The following is a 17,857-nucleotide window of genomic DNA, read 5'->3' on the forward strand; positions in this document are numbered from 1 at the left end:
TAATCTGCCAATTCTTGGGAAAGTTGCGTCTAAGTTATCCTTGGGCCTTGTCACTCATTCCAGCAACCCCACGTGTATCACCCCTGCCTGTGAGCAGCCCTGGACGTATCCCACTCTATACTGGACCAGGCTTGCTGTTCTTTACGCCACCTAGTAGCTGCACCCACCGCCATTCCAGCAGGTCCCCTTTGCCGTATCCAGTGCTTTCTACTCATCCATCCATGCTAAACAATATAATCTCCACCGCCCACTTGCTGCCCAGCTCTCCATTCTGCCCAGAAGTTATTCCCATCGTTGACTCATCATGATTGCAACTGCTTTGTTGAATACCTTTGCCCTTCCACTGCAAAAGGCGTGGTCTCCGATGTCCACCCACTTCACTTTGACTTCCTGTTCCCATCCTGACATGCATGACCATGGCGGCCTCTTCTACCGCAATGAGGCCAAGCTCAGGTGGAAGAAACAACACCTCATATTCCACCTGGGTAGCCTCCAACCTGATACATGAATATCAATTTCTCTAACTTCCAGTATTTGCTGCCCCGCCACCTCTTTTTCCATTCTACATTCTGGTTACCTTCCCGCCCTCTCTCTTCTCCCCTCCCCATCACCTCCCTTCCTTCAATTCCCTCCTTCCCTTTTTTTTCCCTAAAGCCACTATCTTCTCCTATTAGATTCCTTTCTTCATCCTTTCAGCTCTTCCATCGATCTCCTGCCAGCTTGTACTCCTTCCCCTCCCGCCCCCCCCATCTTATTCTGCCTTCCGACCCTTTCCTTTTCAGACCCGCTGAAGCATCTCGGCCCAAAACGTCGACTTATTTATTCCCCTAATTGGATGCTGCCTGACCTGCTGAGTTCCTCCAGCATTTTGTGTAATATTTCCATCTTTGTTGACTGTATTGTATCCTTATAATGCTGCCCTGTAACATAAAGTTCACACTCCCATCCCAGACGCTTGCTTTTCCAACTTAAATTTCTTGCGCTTGTGCTCTGGCCTGGTCCTGCTGGCAGCTGTCTGGATCTCCTCCCCTAGATATCCTTCACTAAACTTACTCCCATTCTTAACCAAACATTTGGGCACTAATATAGCCTGAAAGGGTGACTGTTTATTCTTTTCCATAGATGCTTCCTGATCTGCTGAGTTCCTCCAGCATTTTGTGTGTGTTTTGCTTTGGATTCCACCACCCTTCCCCTCCCCCCTCCCCGCAGAATTTCTCGTGATTATATTTCCTTTAATCTGTCTTCCTTTTACGATCTGAAGTTGGGACTTTTTCGATATATTAAAGGCATTATAAAACAAAGGAGTTTTAGTGCCAGCTGTCTGGCCATTGGTAACTCCTGGCAGTGATGGTTCAGCTTACCTGTATTCCTTCCATTTTAGGGTTATACAGCACAGAAATAGGCATTTCAACCCATTCGCTCATGCCATCCCCAGTTTTCTACCTAACCAGGTCAAATTTGCCTGCTTTTGGCCCATAAACCTTCAAACTTTTCCTATCTTTGTACCTGACGAGGTCATCATCATAGCTTGTCACACCAGACAGCCAGCCACTCTAGTCTTGTTTGGTTGATGTTGAGCAGGTCAGTGTCAGCTAGATCAGGTGAGAGTGGGCAGTTACGCAGAACGTGTTTGGTGTTCTGCACCCTTTCGCCACACTCACAGGATTCGCTGGTCTTTAAACTCCACTTCACCATATTGTCTCCCGTCCTACAAACTCCGGCTCTCGCTCTGTTGAGAGTGCACCACTTCCGTCTGTCAAGCAGTGCCCCGTCTGCTAACATTTCTGTGGGGTCTTGCACTGTATTGTTTGTTTGGTGGGGTTCTGGCTTCTGTTTGTTGCCAGAGCTCAATCCTGCATGTTTGGGGGGATGTTCCGTGCGGTTGTTCCTCCACTGTAGCAAAGCTTTTCCTCGATTTTAGGCGGTTGGAAACTGGCACATGATGATGTAGTGGGTGCCGTGGATCTGACTTCTGATTACCTTTTTCAGTCTTTGTTGTAGTGTGTCTTCGGATCCTGACTAGGTGTGGGTACAACTGCAATGTTCAGAACACTTCTGCCACTTCTCCTGGCAGCTTGTTCCATGTACCCATCATCCACTGTGTGGAAATATTCCCCTTCTGGGTCTCTTTGCATTGTGGGATTGCAGAGGGCGTTGAATGTGCGTCAGTGCCACAGTCCCACTGTGTGCAGAGCCGAGCTACTCAGTGACTCTTCTCTCTTTTTCCTTTCACAGGGCTGGTTTGGCCCAAACCACAGTCGTACATTCTTTTAGCTGTGCTTTCTCAGAAAGGGCACAAGCTTATTTGCAGGTTGTGGTTGGGTGCATTGGCCACAAAGCAGGGGTTCCATTTATATCGTCATTGCACAAAGATGAGCTCAGAAGATTTTGTTTAGTTTGTTGAGACACAGAGCAGCATTGGCCCTTGTAGCTCATAGCCCAGGAACCCCTGTTTTAACCCTAGTCTAGTCACAGGGCAGTTTAAAATAACCAATTAGCCTGCCATCCGGTCCATCTTTGGACCGTGGGAGGAACCCAGAGGAAACCCACACAGTCACAGGGAAAACGTACAAACTCCTGACAGACAGCAGCGGGAAATGAACCCAGGTCACTGGTACTGTAAAACGTTGTGCCAACCACTACACTGCCACGGCGCCCCATGTTTCACATTCAGTTGGCATCTTCATCTGTCATGTTGTGACAGCAGTGAAGTTCTATGTAACCACCAGAAATCGGCTTTATTAATGCCACGTGGGGAAAAACTCGAGTCCTACAAGCCAGCCATACAGATCATTTCAAGATATAAGTAGATTAAGGTTTATTTTTCGCTGCCCATTACACCACTGTTTTTTAGGGCAGCAATGAAGATCCTCCATCTCTGTACAGAAGGATTCTTCATTGCTTTTTCTATAACGATTTTGTTTTACCAGCCCTGAGCTGAACCCCTGAACCTGGAGGACCAGTGGGTCTCTCTTAGTCTGGCCTCTACCCTTTGACCTGTTTGGCATGGGTCACCTCACCAAGAGCCAAAGCACCAGGTCCTGACTACAGCCTATGTAGCTTGCCGGGTCATTGAGGCACACAAGCCTCCAAACCCTGTGACAAGGTTGTAGTCCTCTTGGAGATACGTTAAGGTAGTATGAGGGAAAAGCAAGAACAATATTGAATGCTGTGGGAAGGCTACGGAGAAAGTGTGGCTCAGGTAGACAATAAGGTGCAAGGCTGTAACGAGGCAGATTGTGAGGTCAAATTTTTATCATTAACTACCAATAGTCTTACGACAGCAGAATAGAAGCTGTTCTTGAGAGTGGTGGTATTTTTGTTCAAGCTGTCATATTTTTGAGTCGTAAAGCAAATATAGTAAAAAAAAATAGAGGCCCTTCAGCTCAACAAGTCCATGCTGACCTATTACTCAACCATTTCCTGTGTTAGCCCACATCCATCTAAGCCCTGCCCCTCCACGTAACGATGCAAGTGCTTAAATGATACTCCTGTACCTGCTTGAACAATGTACTCTGGGAGCTACTCATCACCCTCTGTGTGAAAATTTTACCTTTTATAATCGTATTTAAACCTTCCCCTTCTCACCCTAAATTTGCATCCCTTTGTTTTGGACTTCCGTGATATTGTCTACTTTATCTGTGCCCTTCCGAATTACACCCACCACATCTCCTACATTCTTGGAATGACCTGGCCAACCTCACCCAATAACTGAGGCCCTCTCTTCCTGATAGTATCCTCTGTCTGATCGTGGAGCTTTGAAAGGTGGTGAGTGAATGTTTTGTTTTCCTCTGCCGCTCTTCCTTTTGAAAAGAAACGTCTGCAGACTGGATTGACAACTATTGTTTGCCGACTGGCACAATCCACACCCTGTATGACCTGTATAATTTATTCATCCCTTTGTTCTGTTTGTGGATTCACTAATCATCTGACATATATTCAGTTTCCGCTTTTATTCTTCTTGACTGTCTTGTTTCCTTCTCATCAAATATTGGTAATGGTTTATTCCTTTAACTTCCCCTCCTGTTGTTTTTCCCCCAAAAGTTGAAATATTTATTTTTCAAGCAACACATATAAAAGTTGCTGGTGAATGCAGCAGGCCAGGCAGCATCTCTAGGAAGAGGTACAGTCGACGTTTCGGGCCGAGACCCTTCGTCGGGACTAACTGAAGGAAGAGCTAGTAAGAGATTTGAGAGGGGGAGGGGGAGATCCAAAATGATAGGAGAAGACAGGAGGGGCAGGGACGGAGCCAAGAGCTGGAAAGTTGATTGGCAAAAGGGATACGAGAGGATCATGAGACAGGAGGCCTAGGGAGAAAGAAAGGGGGGGGGTGACCCAGAGGATGGGCAAGGGGTATAGTCAGAGGGACAGAGGGAGAAAAAGGAGAGAGAGGAAAAGAATGTGTGTATATAAATAATGGATGGGGTACAAGGGGAAGGTGGGGCATTAGCGGAAGTTAGAGAAGTCGATGTTCATGCCATCAGGTTGGAGGCTACCCAGACGGAATATAAGGTGTTGTTCCTCCAACCTGAGTGTGGCTTCATCTTTACAGTCGAGGAGGCCGTGGATAGACATGTCAGAATGGGAATGGGACGTGGAATTAAAATGTGTGGCCACTGGGAGATCCTGCTTTCTCTTATCTTTATTTATTTATTGGGATGCAGTTTAAAGTCGGCCCTTCAGGCCACACCACTCAGCAATCCCTCAGTTGGACCCTAACCTTATCACGGGGCAATTTACAATCACCAATTACCCTACCATCCGGTACACCTTTGGATTGTGGGCAGGGGGAGTGCACATGGGGTGACGGGGAAAACGTACAGGCAGCGCAGGGACTTGAACCCTAGACCCCTGGTATTGTAAAGCGTTGTGCTAACCACTACGCTACTGTGCTGCCTCACCTCAATACCTCAACATATATTGAGGTAACTCCTTAGTCTTGAACCCCCACCCAGTCCTCTTGATTTCACTTGTACAGCAAGTGAGGCTTTCAAATTCCAGGGGTGAATGGGCATTTATGTGTTTAATAGTGTGGTAAAATTGGGGGCAAGATTTCACATAACCAGGCCCATTGTTACCTGATAATTTCAAAGGATATGTTGCCTATGTGGAGCCCGCATTATGGGCATGATGGGATCACAAGCCAGGTATGTAATACTGTAGTTACTGCCGTTTCCCCAGCCAGTTTCTTTTGTGTGGGGTATCCTGTAAGTGAATGTCCCAACAGTTTGCATTAAATGCATTCACAGCCTCAGACGTTGTCAAAAGGTGTAAGTCATAGAACTAGGGCAATTGTGCTGCTGGCTATTTGTCATTAGTAGAATTAGGGAAAATATTACTTCCCTCTTTAAATATGGAAGTGCTGGTGGCCAGCTCATTTGAACTGGTAATTTCAGACTGCTCAAAACCGCTCTCCTGGGTCCAGTGAGGCTGAGGCACTGGCTGCCCCACTCCTGCCTTTCGCACCAATTGCTGTTATTAACTTAGCAACTGGCGATGAAGCAGCACCTTGCAGGTGAAGTGACTTAGAACTAGTGCTTTACAAAATAGCTACAGCCACTGTAAAAGCCACTCAGCCCATTTAATCCATGCTAGCTCCTTGTGGAGCAGTCCAAACCGTTCCATATCCCCATTCTACTTGTACTTGTAACCTAGCAACTTTGTTTGCTGCTGAACCAACTTCCTGAAATTCAAGCAACACACACAAAATGCTGGTGAACGCAGCAGGCCAGGCAGCATCTATAGGAAGAGGTACAGTCGACGTTTCAGGTCGAGGCCTTTCATCAGGACGAACTGAAAGAAGAGATAGTAAGAGATTTGAAAGGGGGAGGGGGAGATCCGAAATGATAGGAGAAGACAGGAGGGGGAGGGATGGAGCCAAGAGCTGGAAAGTTGATTGGCAAAAGAGATACGAGGCTGGAGAAGGGAGAGGATCATGGGACGGGAGGCCTAGGGAGAAAGAAAGGAGGAGGGGAGCACCAGAGGAAGATGGAGAATAGGCAAGGAGTTATACTGAGAGGGACAGAGGGGAAAAAAGGGGGGGATAAATAAATAAGGGATGGGGTACGAAGGGGAGGAGGGGCATTAACAGAAGTTAGAGAAGTCAATGTTCATGCCATCAGGTTGGAGGATACCCAGACGGAATATAAGGTGTTGTTCCTCCAACCTGAGTGTGGCATCATCTTTACAGTAGAGCAGGCCGTGGATGGACATACCAGAATGGGAATGGGATGTGGAATTAAAATGTGTGGCCACTGGGAGATCCTGCTTTCTCTGGCGGACAGAGCGTAGGTGTTCAGCAAAACGGTGTCCCAGCCTGCATCGGGTCTCGCCAATATATAGAAGGCCACATCGGGAGCACCGGACACAGTAGTTGCTGCGCATCTACTTTTGAAAGATATGTTTGAGACTGCCTACATCACCTTTGCAAGGCAGTAAGATTAGAATCATAATCTCATAATCACTTTTTCAGAAAAGGTCCCTCTACCCCGTCCTCCCACACACACAGTATCTCTTTCTCATCATTTCCAATAGTTTACCCCTGAACTATTTGTTACTGAAAGCAGCAGACTCTCGCAGAACTCTTTATAATCTTACGTCCACTCTATCAAATCTCCACTCAACTATTTTTACCAACACAGGCCCTCCTGCCAAACTTTGTAGCTGAAATTTGCATTACTGTAAATAGTCTAGTAAGTCACCTCCATATCTTTGCATCTACAGATCAGTAGCCAGAATTAGCTGCAAAGAAAGGATTTTAATCGGAATTCAGTATAACTTTCCAACATTTTTATGGAACTCTGTTTTCCTTATACTGCACTGAAGTTCAGTCTTTCTTTGTAACTCTGGGTACTTGCATAGTTGGCCAGCATTTGCTGCGAAGGACAAATGGAGAGAAGGGGAAACTGCTGCGGTGACCTCAGAGATGCCAAGGGGTCCAGAGGTCATGGGTCAGAGCTGTGTTTTATTATTTTAAGGGATCTGATTTCTGAAGGGGGGAGTATCTGTGAAATTAACGGAGACTTTCTGTAACAGCGCTTCCCTCAACTCGCTGTGGGAAGGCCTGCTCTCTGATAAATGAGTGGCTGGGAGAGTGAGCGCAAGGGCTTCTGGTCCTTCTCATTTAGTTACAGAGGATCGAATCAAAGCCTTGCAGCGTTCTTTGTCCTGGCTGCTGAGTCGGCTGCTAATCCCCCAACCCCCTGACTTGCTGTCCGTGTGGGCTGTTTCACTGGGAGCTGCAGCCACAGTGACTGCTGCTGACAGTGAGAGGGGGGTTGGGGGAAGAGAGGCAGTGACTGACTCGTTGCTTGTTCGTCAAGAGTGAATCCGAAAGCTTGAGTGAACGCTATCATTAGTTCATGTCTGTACCCGAAGTACACTCTTGTGGAAAGAGCTCTTTCTTAAATTCGTGTTGACTTCAAATCTAAATTGCTCTGTTGAAGTAGGCCAGCGGGAACTTTTGAAACGTTGATGATTTCCATCACCTTTTGGAAAGTTTCTGTTGGATTCTTTCCACACTTCCTCTTCCATTACAGATTCCCAGGCACTTCAAGGGCTGTTCCTGGGAGCGGGGGCTGAGCATACTCGCCTTTAATGTTGGGAATTTCCTTGGTTTCTGGCATGGGGGGGGGGGGGTGGTGGCTGTCTGTGCTTCCAGCTGCGTGGGCCATGTTGTAGAGAGGTGTCAGACTTACTCTGCTCAGTTAGTAGCTGAGCATTCTCGGCCCTGTTTCACCACAGCTCTAGCTCCTGCTCCCATCCTGTTTAACTGAGCTGCGGTTCGCCGGGCCCTGTGTGGCTTTTTGTCGAGGTGTTCACCGTAGGTCAGGCTTGTAGCTTGGGGGGCAGGCCCCAGTGTGCAGGTATGAGTATGACAGTGCCTCGAATCGAGGAGAGTAGGAACTCGGGCTGTTATCTGCTCATTAACGCCGCCGGTTTCTGCTTCAACAGGTGTTGTGAGTGCAACATTTCTCTCAGCCATTGGTATCACGAGAAGGAGGGCCGGCTTTACTGCAAGAGGGATTACTGGGCTCGGTTTGGGGAGCTGTGCCATGGCTGCTGTGAGCGGATCACCAAAGGGCTGATTATGGTAAGGACCACCAGTGGTCAGACATGGAGACAAACGGCATGGAAACAAGCCTCTCGGCCTACTAAGTCTACACTGGCCACCTGCTTAAACTACTCCGACGTCAACCCCATTTTAAATTATCCCCACATTCTGCCCAGTTGCCCCATGGTTCCACACTTGCCAACACACTAGTGGTGACTTAGAGGCCAATTACTGACTCGCCCGGAGATCCAGGAGACTGTGGATGTTGGAATGGGCCTGGTAAAGGGACTCTACCTTAAAAAGTCAACTGCTCATTTCCTTAGCGCGACACGCAAACAATTGGAGGAACTCAGCAGGTCAGGCAGCATCCATGGAGGGCCCTTCATCAGGACTGGAAAGGAAGGGGCCAGAAGCCAAAATAAAGGAGATAGGGGGAGGGGATGATGGGTGACACCAGGTGGGGGGGGGAGTAGGTGGGTGGGGGAGGGGGAATGGGGGGGATGACGTAGGAAGCAGGGATGTGATAGGTGGAACAGGTAAAAGGCTGAAGAATGAATCCTATTCTAGTTCTGGCTTCTGCCCCCTTCCATTCAACTCCTGATGAAGCGCTTTGGCCTGAGATACTGCTTTTTTTCCCCCTCCGTAGATGCTGCCTGACCTGTTGAGTTCCAGCAGTACTATTTGTGTGGGTGTGTGTTGCTTAAGATTTCCAACATCTGTGGGACCTCCTGTGTCTCTGTTCTTTTCCTTCCTCGATCCATGTGGGAGGAAGCCTACATGGGTGACAGGGAGTGTGTGCACGTTCTGCACAGATTATACCAGAGGAGAGGATTGAACCGGGTCTCTGGCACTGTGAGGCAACAGCACTACCGGTGCGCCTGTGTGCTGCCCTTTATTACATGCCTTCACTGAAACAGGAATGTCACTGCGAGACCCTCGAACAGCATTTTCACTGTTCAGACTGTCTCTGGATCATATTGCATGAATCATTACATAATGTCTACCTCAGCAAGGACAGATGTTTATGAAACTCGTGGAATTTACTTTGTTCGAGGACTCCGATGGAAACATTAGGTTAGAGGAAAATTACTTTGCTTTGTTACTGTCAACCCCAAGTGCAGACAGTGTGTCTGGTGTGGTGACTGGGCAAAAACTGTCACCAGCAATTCCCAGGGACCTGCATCCCTTCCTGACGGCTACCAACCAATGAACCTATCTGCTGTGGCTCCAGAAACTCTCCTCACATAGTGAGGGGAATTTACGCCGTCTCGAATCTTGCTCTGAGCGGCTGGGTGGAGGTCCTGGAAGTGATGTTGATAGATCAGCGAAATAATTCTGCTCCTTTTATCTAACTATTGAAAACAATGCAGTGATGGGTAACAAAATTGTTCAGAGCTGTTACAAATCAGATAATTGGAATTTTTTAAGTTATTCATTTTCGGGATGTGGGCATCACCAGCTGGGCCAGCATTTGCTGCCCACCCCTAGTTGCCCTTGAAGGTGGTGATGAACAGCCAGGATGCATACAGGATGTATTAAGTAACTGGCAATGCCAAGACTGAAAGAAGTGTGTGGATGGCTTAGTGTGGAGATAAAAAGCATAGTTAGCCTCGAATTGACAGAACAGATAGCAAAGCCTTTCCCAGTTCCTGTTCCTTCCTGCATTTCTCTGTAAGCGAAGCAACACCAGAGCCACTAGAACATCCCCAACCACTTCAGTGCCTATAACTGTAGTAGAGCCAATGCTTCATGCACAGTCGACAATCAGATATTCCAGACTGGCCACCCTGAACGTTAGCAGCTAGATGTCTTAATCAGGGGTGTGAGACTTCCATGTTTAACCTGCAGGTCGCCGGGGAACACAAGTATCACCCTGAATGTTTCACGTGTCTCAAGTGTGGAGCGTTCATTGGAGATGGCGACACCTATGCTCTGGTAGAGCGCTCGAAACTCTACTGGTAAGTACTGTGTGTGGACTGTGATACCCGCTGGTCTGTCTGTCCCGCTTAATTTGCTTTGGCACCATATTTCACGGATAAGCTGGCATTATTGCCCTTGTTCTGATTTCTTTTAAGGACGGCACGGCAGCGTAGTGGTTCGCGCAACGGTTTACGGTACCGGCGACCCGCGTTCGATTCCCGCTGCTGCCTGTAAGGAGTTCGTACGTTCTCCCCGTGACCCCATGCCTTTCGTCCTTCAGCACAAAGACAAGCCAGTCCATAGGTTAATTGGTCCAGTGATTAGGCTGGTATTAAATTGGGGGATTGCTGGGTAGCGCGGCTGGAAGGATCTACTCTGCCCTGAATGTCAATAAATAATAAAATAAAACAATTCTGTTTACTTATTCTCTGTTAGTTATGTCAGTACCTTGTTAGGACACCAAGAGAAATGTAATGAACCAGCTTAAGATTTTGATACTCGGAGGAAGGGAACTGTCTGTCCCACACAGACAGGCTCACACTGTCAGTACTCAGTATAGAATATTTGCAGGAGTTTTAAGCACTTCCTTATGTAGTGAAACCTGATTCCATGTTTCTCCACTGTGGATTGAGTTGGCATTGCTCATGTTCCATGAGAGCAACTTGTTCCTGGCCTTCTGACCATAAAAGTTTTAGAGATACTTCAGTCATTCTGTGGGACTTGAATAGTGCATTTGAGAGATCAGTTAACAAACATTTGGGTCTGTGACAGATTTTCTGGTTGCAGCTTTTTCCCACATCCCTTAATACTAATTGTTGTCCTTTTTAGCGTCATAGGAAAAAGGGTCATTGTACATCACAAGGAGTAATTATTTTACTTTGTCTTTCACCCACCTTGACTGGGATTGAAAGTCTCGGCACAAACTAGGGACTGGCCACAGGATGTTTTAGTGGGATAGTTTGGAGGGACATCAGTTGACGTTATAGACTTGCCATCTTGCAGCTATTAATTTAGTCTGCTGACTATCTAGATTGCTCGGTATGTTTTTTTTATTCCTCATCTCTCGTCTCTGTTCCAGTGGTTGCTGCTACTATCATACAATAGTCACACCCGTCATTGATCAGATCCTTCCAGACTCACCCTGCGCTCGTATTCCGCACACCGTTACCTTGGTTTCGATCCCAGCCTCGACGGAGGGAAAGCGAGGCTTCTCTGTGTCCATTGACCAGCCCTGCAGTCCCAGGAGCTGCTCCTCAGACCATGGGCACACCGTACGGGTCAAAGAGTAAGTGAGAAAGCAGGGAGTCATTGCTGGAACTCAGATAATTTGCATCTAAATATGCTATGAAGTTTTAGTTGGTGTTGCTTAATGTGATTCCCAAGCAATCATTTTTTTTTCTGGATGAAGCTGAGAAAAACTTCAGCGCTGGTCTATAGCAAGAATTCCAACAGTAATGATGTTTTGATTGTGTTCCAGTTCATAGGGTAAAGGGGAGAACAGGATGCTGAATTCCTGGGTGAGGTGGCAGGTGGATTGTGTGATTTTATTTTAATGAAGGACCTAGTTTAAATGATGGATAACCTGGACTTTGGGATTGGATTCAAGTTGCTGAACTACCCAATTTCCATTGCAAATACTCCTGGGAAGTCGGAGGTCTGGATCACATCTGGCAAACGTTAACGTGCTAGTGTAGCATTTCCCCTGAAAGCCATAACTCAGAGCTCCATGTGGGACAATGTCTGACTACATCTTGAGATCATTTGGCTGTTAATTATTTAAATTGACAGCAGTGTTTCTCCTTTTGTTACATCAACGCTCTCTGTCTCTCCATATTGGGTGAGAGAAGAAGAAAAAAACAGGAAAAAATGCCATTTGTTTTTTTATGATTTCGAATTTTTTTTCCGAGGTTCATTCTAAGTCAAAATTTGAATGACAGAATGACAATGGTGGGAACATTTTCATTTGTGAATGGCTTTCAGGAGCCATTTGCTACTAATGGCCTTTGCTACTAAAATATAGGAGGAATGATGACACTGCAGTAGTAATTTAATGACCATTTATTTGTTGTTTTAGTGCTGAGAATAGGTTAATATTCCCTAAAGCACCAGGGATAATGACTGAATAGGTTATTGTGGCTGTTTTACACTGGTCTAAGTGCAGATGTGGACTCTGCTTTGCTGTGTACCTGTCGTGGTCAGGGTAGTGTCTGGCACATGGCAGCATTGCTGCTCGCATATATCTGGTGCCCTTGGCCTGAGTGGTGGAAGTATGATTACACAATTGCTACAGCCCAACTTTAAGCTTTCGGGCTAGAGTATTCCTGTCAACTGGAGCTGACAGTGCCCGTTTAAGCAAACTTTATCGAGGGTAGTGTTGAACGTTAGCTTTGTTGGAGTATTCCATCACGTTCCTGACCGTTCCTTTGTAGAGAGCCTTGGGAGAGTTACACCGGCTACCTGCTGCACCACACACTTGGACACCTAATACTCAGAAATTGCTCAATCTCTGGAATGAACTCAGTGACTGAGCCTCCAGAGCAGTGAGTGCTGAAGGTTCACCACCTTCATAGGACATAGGAGCAGAATTAGGCCATTCAGCCCATTGAGTCTGTTCCAGCATTCCATCGTGGCTCATCCCAGATCCCACTCCACCCCATACACCTGCTTTCTCGCCATATCCTTTGACGCTCTGACCTATCTAGGAGATTTAACTAGGTGATCCATAGTGTGTGATATCTGGACTGTTACAAACAATGCCAAAACTTGTATCAGTAAATAGGGAATGAGAGATTCTGTTCCGTAGCACATCAACTCCATTTTTGCATCCCTTCTCTTCAAACTTGCAACTGAGGTGAGTGATCCTGGCCATATAGGTCAAATGCAGCAAGTGACAGTCATAGGTTTCTGGAGGGAAAGGGGGCAACTGTAGTGAAGTAACCTAAAGTGGGAGAGTTGGCAGACTGAATGTCCAGAATTGGGGAGTGGAGGTGGGGGCTATTACCTTGATGGGAAATGAAGACTGTTGTGCTCAAATGAATTAACTATAGTCAAATACTTGTGGGCATCACCTGTGCTGGTTCCCTTCCTCAAAGACTTGCAAAGCCTGATTGCCAGAACCTGTGGGATGTTTTTAATGGGGAATTGGTACAGTCACCTTGGGCTCCTGATGACTGATAACACATTTCTCTGCTCTTTAAATTTATTTTATGAGGTATTAACAAGTCACTATATTTCTAATACAGTGCAGTGCCTAGTAATAGCTCACGTCTGAGGTACTGCTTGTTGAACTGTGCTTGGTTGTCAAAGTTGATGTTTATTGAAATGTGCTTTTGAAGAATTGGGAGATGAGTGAAGAGATTCTACTTATTTTTTTACCCACAAAACTAGATACAGTTTATGGACCTTCATGTAAATGATTATTAAGAAATTTGATCAGACCTTTACCTTGTGGCATTGTTCTATAATGTACTGTGTATAATGGTTAATCTACAACCCTTCTGATGTTGCAGAGTTGATACGGACTGTATCAGTCCAGATGTGAAAAACTCCATTCACGTTGGTGATAGGATTTTGGAAATCAATGGAACACCGATCAGGAATGTGCCTCTAGATGAGGTAAGCTGGGACAAGGGCAGCTGCGGCAGCTTCATTGTTCACCTGAGTCTTCGCCTACACTTTTTATCCAAGAGCATGCATTTAAAATGAACATATTAGGTGGTGTCTTTGATTAATGTCATTGCTTAATGTAGAAGGGTGGGAAGTGGGGGAAGGGAGACTTAGAAAGGCAGGCAACATCTGGCGGGAGAGCTGGGGCTGTAGAGGGAGTTTTCATTTCCTTGCACCACAGGAGCTGATTGAGTCTGTGCTGGCTCTCGGAGCCATCACAGAATCCTATCCCCCCCATGTGTGTCCTCATAAACCCTTGCATGACTATTATCTGGCCCCCGAATCTCCCACTGAGCCCTGCAGAAGGGTTAATTTACGTCCGGTCATCCTAATAACTTTGTTATTGGCGTGTGAGGAAACTGGAGCACCCAGGTGTGAAGTCCGCGTAGTAACACAAGGTGAGGATGGAATACTCAGCTGCTGGGGCTCTGATGGCTGCACTAACTGATGCCCACTTTTTTGTTGGAATACTTGTGGGGCGACTGGAGTGGAAAGACTAAAGCAGTTTTGTGCAGGTGGTGAAGAGCGAATTCACACATGCTTTGAAGACTCCAGCTGTCCCAGTTGGGAGAAGGGAGTGGCTTACTCCAGCTCTGTTGAGACCAGTATAATAGAATTAGGATTGAAAGTTCTATATATGACACCAAACAGTGAAAGGTGTCAATCGTACCAGGAAGGGATGCCAAGGGTATGTGTTCAGAGAGCAGGAGATGACACTGGGCTGGTAACATGCGGGTGAGGAGAGGCATAAAGTACTGTATTATATATTAGAAGGGGTAGAAATGATACGTATGTTGGGAACAATAGAAAATGTCAACTGTGGTGTTGCAGAATATGAGTGATGAACCGTAAGTGGTAAAAGGAATGGGGGATACAGGCTGTAAACTGAGAGGGGAATTGGGAAGGGCATCGTGGTTAGTGGTATGGGATAAACCAGTAATACGTAGACAGGAATGGTGACTGGGTGGATGCAATGGAGTGTGCTGGGAAAGGAAAAAATACTGGAAACACTTAGCAGGTCAGAGAGCGTCAGACGGAAAGAGATAATATTAAAACTGCCCCAGTCTGACAGAGTACCTTCGATTTGAAACATTTAGCTGTTTCTCTCTCCACAGATGCTGCCTGACCTGTTGAGTGTTTCTATCATTTTCTGTTTTCAGATTTCCAGCACCTGTCATTTGTTTTTTCAGAAGAAAACACAGTCAGAATGTATGTGTTGTAGGGAGTACAGCTGGCATGTAATCCATTTGTAGCAGTCTATTTACATCACAGCCAGCCACATCAAATGCTTGAACCCTGAGGCTGGGCGTGTTATGACAATGTGACTCTTAACTTCCTCAGATTGATCTTCTGATCCAGGAGACCAGTCGCTTGCTTAAGTTAACCATAGAACATGACCCACACGATCCAATGCTGGAGAATCAAGTGGACACGATCAATCCAGTGTCTGACGTCTACAGTCCACAGAGATCAGGTGCCCCAAATGGAGAAGATAGCACGGTCAAAAAACGTCCCATCGTGTAAGGATACTTAGATTGGAGAATAATGTATACTGACAAAATAACAGATTAAGTACAAATCAAAAACTTTAAATGTAGTCAACCAAGAAATTCAAATATGTAGTGCGTGGTATTTAAGCATGTGTGATTGATTTGTGTGTGAAATTGATTGTGGCCATATAACGCCAAATAATGTGATCTGTACACTAGATGTGCCCGAGCGAGCAACATTTTGAACACTTGTGATGTTCCAACCCATGTCCAACAACACATTGCTGATTTCTCTGTAGCTGGCGCGTGGTGAAGATCAAGCAGAGGAGTGCAAGTCTTTAACGGCAGGGATCTGCCTAGTAGCTCTGATGTTTAAAGGAATTGGCAGTTTTTCCAGTTGTGTGGAAGTCTACATGTTCATTACACCAGGTAGGCACCTGCAGTTGGAAGTTTAGCATTGCCACTGAACATGTTTGAGTTTTATCGCAGTTAGTATTGGGAGCTTTTGCAGTGGTCCTGCTGGGCTTCCGAAGTTAGGAAAGAGGAGCCAAAGGACAGGTTGATTTGCTGGAGGAATCTGAAGTAGGGGAAGTGGAAGTTTCTGATTTAAAGAATCTTAATTCTCAAGAGCCTTGCCGGTGCTACCAATCCTGCCTCCAACTGCTTAAGGAATGTATCTGGGGCCTAAGGTTTTCTAAGCAGATGTGACAGATATCTGATCTTCTGTACTCAATGCTCCAGTCATCCCTCTGTGGGACAGCTGCCCTGCCTCTGGAAGCGTTATAATGTTAAACCTCAATTCAGACCCTGTCTGCTGTACACTGTACTGCACAGCTTGCTGCGTGTCACTACTTCAGGATATCACAGTGTTCACTAATCAGAGTGGGGAACCTGTTCACCTTTGGAGCAGAGAGTCGGTCATCCCGGCCACATGGATTTCGTGGGATTATGTGCTTCCTGCGTCGTTTTGGTGTTGGAGACTGCAAGTTCTGGGATGTATTTGAAACTAGCGTATTCTCAACACCGAACAGAGTGAGTGACTGTCGACAGAAGATACTTGCAGTCAGCACTGGCCCCTGTATTTCAGGTTCTGTGTCTGTGACAGGCTGTCGGGGTACAAGTGAATCCTCCTGATTCCTGACTCAATCTGCGTATCCAGTTGTGGTGCAGAGTGCAACTACAACTCCAGCTTCAGTCCCTGGGGGTCTGGATAGTTCCTAAGACCTTGGTGATTCTGCTAACTGGGTCACAAGGTTTCCTTCAGCACACTAGAGTGAGTCATGTTCTAGTTTGTTTATTTTCTGTGTGTGTGTGTATACACATCTCACTGTCCTTGTAATGAGTCCTCGGTGGTGGCAGGGTATTCATTAGTTTCTCAGCCTGAGGGAAAAAGCTGTTCCCAGTCTGGCAGTCCTAATGATACTTGTGTGCCTTCTTTCCGATTAAAGAGATTATGGGATGGGTGTTTGGGATCCTCAACAATGTGTTGGGCTGTTTGTCTAAAACACTCCTGGTAAGTGTCACAAATAGGTGGGGGGGGGGGGAGGGAGACCCTGGTGATCACCTCAGCAGTTTGTACTGTCCTCTGCAGGGATTTGCATTTCAGCTTCCGTACTACACAACAATGCAACCGGACGGGACACGCGTGTCGGAATGGGGGTGGGGATCTTTTACGCCTCTATCTGCTGAGAAAGGCGATGCTGTGCTCTTGACTAATGAGCAGGTGTTGTGGATCCAGGTTGGGTCATCCCTTGTCCGCACACCAAAGAGCTCTGTGCTCTTCAGTCTCTCCGTGGCAGACCCAGTGGGGAGTGGTCGACCTGCGGCTTCTACAATAATCTCTTTTGTCCTGTTCATGTTGAGACCTGGGTTGTTGGTTTCACACCATTTGACAAACCTCATTGCCTCCTGTCTGTATGAGGACTCATCGTTGTTACTGACGAGGCCAACCACTGTTGTACTATGAGCAAACTTAATGATGTAGTTTGAACTGGATGTGGCAGTGCATCTGTGGGCCAGAACTGTGAAAAGCAGCGGGCTGAGCACACATTCTTTTGGGGGGGGGGGTGCATTGCGTGATAAGACAATAAGACATACAGTAGGAGCAGAATTAAGCCATTCAGCCCATTAAATCTATTCTACCATTCCATCATGGCTAATTTATTGTCCCCCTTAACCCCATTCTCCTGCCTTCTCCCTGTAACCTTTGACGTCCTGACGAATCAACCTCTGCTTTAAATCTACTCAATGAGTTGGCCTCCACAGCCGTCTGTGGCAATGAATTCCACAGATTCACCACCCTCTGGCTAAATAAATTCCTTCTCATCTCTGTTCTAACTAGGTGTTCCCCCTATTCTGAGGTTGCGCCCTCTGGTCTTAGGCTCGCCCACTACAGGAAACATCTTCTCCACATCTACTCTATCTAAGCCTTTCAATATTTGATAGGTTTGAATAAGATCTTCCCCCTCTTCTCCCTCCACAATTCTTCTAAACTCCAGCAAGTACAGCCCCAGAGCCATCAAACGCTCCTCATACGTTAATCCTTTTATTCCCAGAATAATTCTTGTGAATCTCCTCCGGACCCTCCCCACTGCCAGCACATATTTTCTTAGATAAGGAGCATAAAACTGCTTACAATACTCCAAAGTGTGGTCTGACCAACACCTTTTAACCCTCAGCATTATATCCTTGATCTTCTATTTAAGCCTTTCTGAAATGAATGCTAACA

The 17,857-nt window shown here is 46.4% G+C and overlaps 1 protein-coding gene across 5 annotated transcripts in view; it reads left to right on the plus strand.

Moving 5' to 3' along the window:
* The window catches only part of limk1a (LIM domain kinase 1a), a 59,685-nt gene that overhangs the window by 17,440 nt on the left and 24,388 nt on the right, over positions 1 to 17,857 (plus strand). For 2 of the 5 annotated variants that reach the window (XM_063031197.1, XM_063031196.1), the window contains 5 exons: positions 7,954 to 8,092; positions 9,902 to 10,011; positions 11,052 to 11,258; positions 13,483 to 13,588; positions 14,981 to 15,159. In XM_063031197.1, the coding sequence (XP_062887267.1) occupies positions 7,954 to 8,092; positions 9,902 to 10,011; positions 11,052 to 11,258; positions 13,483 to 13,588; positions 14,981 to 15,159 (741 nt within the window). Of the gene's footprint in view, positions 1 to 7,161; positions 7,266 to 7,341; positions 7,364 to 7,390; positions 7,866 to 7,953; positions 8,093 to 9,901; positions 10,012 to 11,051; positions 11,259 to 13,482; positions 13,589 to 14,980; positions 15,160 to 17,857 lie in introns of those variants that run through there. The other 3 variants (XM_063031200.1, XM_063031198.1, XM_063031199.1) reach the window with 3 other exon arrangements.

The sequence above is a fragment of the Mobula hypostoma genome, chromosome 23 (assembly GCF_963921235.1).
Source record: "Mobula hypostoma chromosome 23, sMobHyp1.1, whole genome shotgun sequence".
Classification (NCBI taxonomy): Eukaryota; Metazoa; Chordata; class Chondrichthyes; order Myliobatiformes; family Myliobatidae; genus Mobula; species Mobula hypostoma.